Source organism: Ambystoma mexicanum, chromosome 8 (genome assembly GCF_040938575.1).
Source record: "Ambystoma mexicanum isolate Mex_15411 chromosome 8, UKY_AmexF1_1, whole genome shotgun sequence".
In the NCBI taxonomy this organism is placed as follows: Eukaryota; Metazoa; Chordata; class Amphibia; order Caudata; family Ambystomatidae; genus Ambystoma; species Ambystoma mexicanum.
In genome coordinates, this window is record NC_090929.1 from 328,421,222 (window position 1) to 328,427,221 (window position 6,000).

The window sequence follows — 6,000 nt, forward strand, 5'->3', positions numbered from 1 at the left end:
TGGCAACTAGATATATGATTTTAGGTTATGTCACTAAGTCACTTATTTTGGTGAGGTGATGGGTATTTTGAACTCAAGTTGTTGAAGTTTGTGATTCATGTAGTGTATTTGCTTTGTTGATATATAAGTAGCTCCAAAGTAGCTGCTCGCTGTAGTCCGCTGGTGGAGGATGCTGCGGCTGAAAAGACCCATTTGGAAAGTTTGTTTTTTCACGCTGCAGATAGAGTGGTACGGATCTTCTACCATTAAGGACTTCTCTATATTAAGAACACTGACATTAAAGGAGCTAGAGAGTGGACATTAATGTTATTTTTATTTATGCTTTTCGGTATAGTGTTTGTGACTCCTCCCTCCTGTTTTGAAAAACCACATAACGAAGGAAGCGCACGCTCCTGCTCGCGCGCTCCTGAAAGTAGCTCCATAGTAGCTGTTCGCTGTAGTTTGCTGGTGGAGGACGCTGCGGCTGAAAAGACCCATTTGGAACATTTGTTTTATCACGATGCAAATGGAGCGGCACTGATCTTCTACGATTAAGGACTTATCTATATTAAGAACACGGACATTAAAGGAGCCAAGGAGCGGACATTATTGTTATTTTTATTTATGCTTTTAGGTATAGTGTTTGTGACTCCTCCCTCCTGTTTTGAAAAACCACATAACCCAGGAAGCGTGCGCTCCTGCGCGCACGTTCCTCAAAGTAGCTCCAAAGTAGCTGTTCGCTATTCGCGGTGCAACGGCAGCTAAGCTACAGTATGATTGATATTCTGAGTAGTGTACCCAAAGGTTAGTCTTTTATAATCAATCCCTCGTGCCTACAAAGAAGCTATTTTATGAGTAGTACACTTATTTATACGAGACTTTAACAATTCTGTGTAAACAGGAAGTTAAGCTGGTGTTAGAGGCTGTGAGTAATAGTTGGTGCTATACTTTATTGTTGAGACACTGAATGATATTGAATGAGCACTTTTGCACAGACGTGTGTGCTTACAAAATTAAGCGAAATTCCAGAGTTTGTAAAGGTGTAGAGGTCGAAAGCAAAAATGGCACCATCAGTTGAAACCAATGAATGTAATACGGACTCTATTAATGAAGTAAGTGCGGGCAGGGTAACACGTACAAGCCGTGCATGCGCACGAAAAATAATTCATAAGCAGGGTCTGCTTAACGAATCTAAAATGTCTAAAGTGGCTAACTTCTTTTCCAAAAAAGAAAATATAGAAAGTGGTTTCAAATTAAAAATGAGTAGAATAGAAGAAGAAGTTGCATTGAATGAGTTGCAAGCTGAATTAATTACAGCATTGCCGTGTGTAGGCTCTAAATTGATTACACAAATGCTGGAGAACCAAGAGGAATTAACTAATCCAAACACTCCCATGCTTAATGAGTTAGTACAATAGTGACTGAAACTGACTGCAGTGAATCCAAGCATCGACATGCAAGATGAATAACTTGCATTGCAAGTTGAAGAAGAATTTCTGGGAGAGGAAATTAATGGAAAAACAATATTCCTGAATAATATTGGGAATGCTAGTGCGATAGAGGATGAAGCTATGAATGAAAGTGAAAATGATTTGAGAGAGGTGAAGAATGTGAGAATGGAAGTATATTCTATTACTGGACAATTGGTTGAGAGGAATAGATGGCTGTTGGTTGAGAACTCACCCAGTATTGCTCGTGCAACCGTAGCAGGGACTAACATACACGAAAACAATAAACAGGAAGGAATCTTAGACATGAGCTCGATGAGCATGAATTCAAATAATATGTTTGCAGCATTAGAAAACGTATTGCCGTCTTTGGTTGATAAGTGCAAAAAAATTGAACGCAAGCTAGATGTTCACTCAATTTTATTGCACAAAAATATTAACAAAAATAGAAGAACTATGAGAGATTGCAGTACTAATGCTGAAAGGCAAAATAACAGAAGTACTGATTTAATCACTAGTGCCACTCGAACTAAACGGTATCAAACATCAGAAGAAGTGATTACTCAAAATGAATTGTTTGAACTAGAAGTAAATGATAGATATGGCAATAAAAGAAAAGTAAGACGTAATAGAAAATGTTCACAGGCAGCAATGTATGCTAACGAGCAAAAGATACAGAATAGAAATGGATGTATCAGAGTGATCCAGAGTAATGACATTATAGTGGCGACTGACGTGATAGCAACAGACACTATTGCAATAAAGAGTCCCGGTAAGAATAGCAAACAGATAAATGGTCCACAGGAAGATAATAGTAGACATGTTGCGCTCATTCATAATTCTAATGAGACTCCTAAAGTAGCGAAACACAAAAATAATAAGAACTCTGATATTCAGAAGTATCTTGAAAACAAATGAGAAAGCAAGCATACTCAGCCCAATCAAAATGTGGAAATAACTCTAAGGCAGTAACAAAACAAAAGAAAAAATAAAAAAGAAATGAGAGAATACCGGACAAGATATTAGTTGATATACAGAAAATATTCAATGAGAATTATATAAGTGATGCAAAGCTTATAGAGACTAAGAACATTGACAGCAGAAAAATCCGAATGAAACATCAAAGTCACTTGCTAATTCCCAATCACAGGATGGCTCTGAAAATTTGAATGGTGATGCTGTAAATGGAAATCCTAAACAACATGGCAACTTAGAGCAGAATAAGATACACGAATTGCAAATTCAAAGTATGGGAGATCCTGAAGATAACATACTACTGAATAGGGAATACATAATTAAGTTATGTCAGTCAAATTCCCTTGAGAATGATAATGTCTAATGATCTACGAATAGTTGATCAGTTAATAAGAACAGATAAATTAACAACTGGAGTCTGGTGTGAAAATACTTTGATATTAGAGTATATACTACAACACCATAATGAGTTAGCAAAACTGGGATATAGCTGTGAAGAAACAACTATGGAGGTAAACAAATATGCAAAACCACCTGTAACTAAGATTCAGATTAAAAAAGGTGCACCTAAACGTACAGAGTACCCAAAAGCAGATAGATCTGCAAATAGGACAAATGTGATTAGCCCTGAATTGCTACAAGTTGCAAATGATGAGATAGACGGCACCTGGCAATGGTTACCAGCAGCCTTCAAAGCACATTTTGGCAAACAGTCATAATGACAATAATGTTGTCATTTCATGGAACACTAGAGGATACTCTCATTGGACTGCAGAAGAGGGTCTTCTTACTATAATGAAGTCCACATGGGTAGTAGCCTTAAAGGATACATGGATGTGCGAGAAGTGTGAAATTGAAGGTCATAACACCACCCAAAAATTAGCATCTAAAGGTCCCAAGGGAAGACCAAAGGGAGGACTACTAACATCCTGTCGACATCCATGGATAGGAGAAGATACCAATTGGTCTACCGATCTGGTATTAGCGACTTGGTTGCACTGTGAAAACATTAAGTCATCACCTATAGTAATTATTAATATATACAATCCCCCTAATGGTAAATTTAACAAAATTAACATACAGACGGTAGACCGTATATTTGAGGAATGTGACCCTAAAACACTAATTATATTAGTTGGGGATTTTAATGCAATTATAGTCGATAATGATATAAACCCAGAAGATAAATAGATTATGGTCCAGTTGACCCATTAGTCTCTAATAAACATGGAGTACCTTGGACTAAGTTAATACAGGTGGGGTAAAGGGATACATTTTGGGGGGAAACGGTCAGGATTGGTGTTTAGGGGTGGGAAAACGGGGGTTTGAAAAAATGCATTCATTATGAAAGTTTTCAAGATAAGAGATTCGATATATGGCCATTAGTTATAACTTACTTTGATATAAAGACATGTAAAGAAAGCTGTCAAAGTGATAGTAAAGTGGAAGTAGTAGAATCACAAAAAGAAAGACGAAAGAGAAGACAAATAGAACAATTAAAGATGGCGCAAAGAGGTGCACGCTAGAAGACCAAGAAGAACACTAAAACAGCAGAAGAGAGGAGAGAAGATAAGATGAAATAAATGAGCCGGGCCTTGCAAATGGTGAAAAGATGAAAATTACAGGAATGGGCAGTAAAATAAATATGAGCAGAAAAGGAGAGCATGGAATCAAAAATGACGCCCAAGTTTCGGGCAGAAGAAGAAGTTGGAAGAATCAAAGGAGGAAAACAAATGGAAGGGGAGGAAGAGGTGGGGGACAGTAGAAGCAGGAAAGAAGAGTAACTCAGTCTTGGATGGATTCAAATGTAAAAAATGATCAGACGTCCAAGACTGGATGGCAAGGAGACAGTCTGTGAGGGAAGAATGGATGGAATTAGTGAATGGAGAAAGGGATAGAAGAATCTGAATATCATCTGCTTAAAATGTAAGATGTGTAAAGTCAAAGGAAGAAATAATAGAGGCCAAAGGAACAGCATAAAGTGTGAATAGGAGAGAACCCAAAACTGAACACTGGGACACGCTATATAGAAATATAGAAGGGGGTAGACAGAAGAGGATGTTCCTGCCCAGGAGACAGAATAAGTACAATTAGAGAGAGTGGTGAAACCAAGCTAGTACTAAGCCCTTAAAACCAAGAGGAGAGAGGATAGACAAACGAATAGAGAGATCGACGTATCGAATGCTGCAGATATATCATGAAGAATAAGCAATGAAGATTGTTTAGAATAGTGGGCAGAAAGTAAAGAATTAGAGACTGAAAGAAGAGCTGTTTAAAGAGAATGAAAAGGTCGAAAACCAGATTGATATAATGAAAGAAGCACAGAGTTCCTAAAATGAATAAAAGAAGTTTAGAAAGATGTACAGATGGAAGTAGAGAAAGAGTTCGATAGTTTGATGGAAGTAAGGGATCAAGCAAAGGTTTTATTAGAATAGGAAGAATGGAGGCATGTTTGAAAACAGAAGGAAAGATTGAGGAGCACAATTAAATATTTCAAAGTACAGTGAGATAAGAAAGAAGAAATGGGTAAATATTGGGAACCAAACAAGAGGCTGGGTATCAGAAGGAACAGTAGTCAGATAGGCATTAGAGGGAATAGAGAGAGTCTCAGTGTTAGAAGGAGGACAACATTGGACATGACACAAAAGAGGAGGAGAAGAAGAGAAGGTAGGTTTAAAAGAGGAAGAGGAGGAGATGGAAGAAGTGTCACCTTAGAGGAGATATAGGAGGCCAGCTTAGAGGCTGAGAGAAAAGATGATTCTGCGATATCAGTAGCAGCAGGAGAAAGAATATGTTTAAAATCTGAAAGAGTCCTCGTGGAATGTGAGGATATAGCATAGCGTCGATTTAAAGAGGAAGAAGGAGGTGTCCTGACATGCAGTTTCAGAAATGTTGCAAACTCTTAGCATGTTTACTGCTAGTGTGTGGCTGACAATGCCACAAAGAATACCATGCAGGGCCAAGTGTTTGGGCAAGAGGACGTTGGGTGCACTGCACACTTTCGCCGTCCTATTCCCAGGGAAGGTAGAATGAACCAGAATTATGATAATTTGCTGCTGTTCACTTGAAAACTGCATGATTTAGGAATATTTAATCCGCTTGCAATACAACATGCTATGTAACTCTGTGCATTGTCAATTTCGAAAGGACATTGTGCCGGTAAGGAGTAAAAGTGTAAGGACTCACCACAAGCCTTTTCATCCGAGCAATCCCAGCAGTCACACACAAAGTTACACTCTTTATCTGGGCCAAAGAGGCAGCCACTGCTGGACGTAACCTGCTGAGCTAGAATAAAAAGGAGACAAAAGAGGTCATCAGAGGAGATCGGCGGCCATCCTGCGACACAACTTTGCAGTTTGTGCATAACCTCACACATTTAGAGGCACATGGCGCAGACTGATTTTGTTCAATATTTGAAATCACAATAGTATTTGGTTTACTCAGTCATTGCCCATATGTTATGGTATTTTATTTTCTAAAACTGCGCCGAATCTCCACCATAGTTTTTTCAGAGCACGTCAACTTGTCCGTGAAGCGGCATATTGTGCTCCTGTCAGGGGCATCCAGGGGTTCGGCTACTGGAGAAAATAAAACGTGA

At 38.6% G+C, this 6,000-nt stretch overlaps 1 protein-coding gene across 1 annotated transcript in view; it reads right to left on the bottom strand.

Annotated features, from left to right (window-relative positions):
- MAMDC4 (MAM domain containing 4) overlaps positions 1-5,778 on the bottom strand; it is a 498,376-nt gene extending 492,598 nt beyond the window's left edge. The window contains exons 1-2 of the mRNA XM_069609267.1: positions 5,775-5,778; positions 5,589-5,687 (exon numbers count right to left, since the gene is read on the bottom strand). Of these exons, the coding sequence (XP_069465368.1) occupies positions 5,589-5,687; positions 5,775-5,778 (103 nt within the window). The remainder of the gene's footprint in view (positions 1-5,588; positions 5,688-5,774) is intronic.
- Between the last annotated feature and the right edge of the window lie 222 nt (positions 5,779-6,000).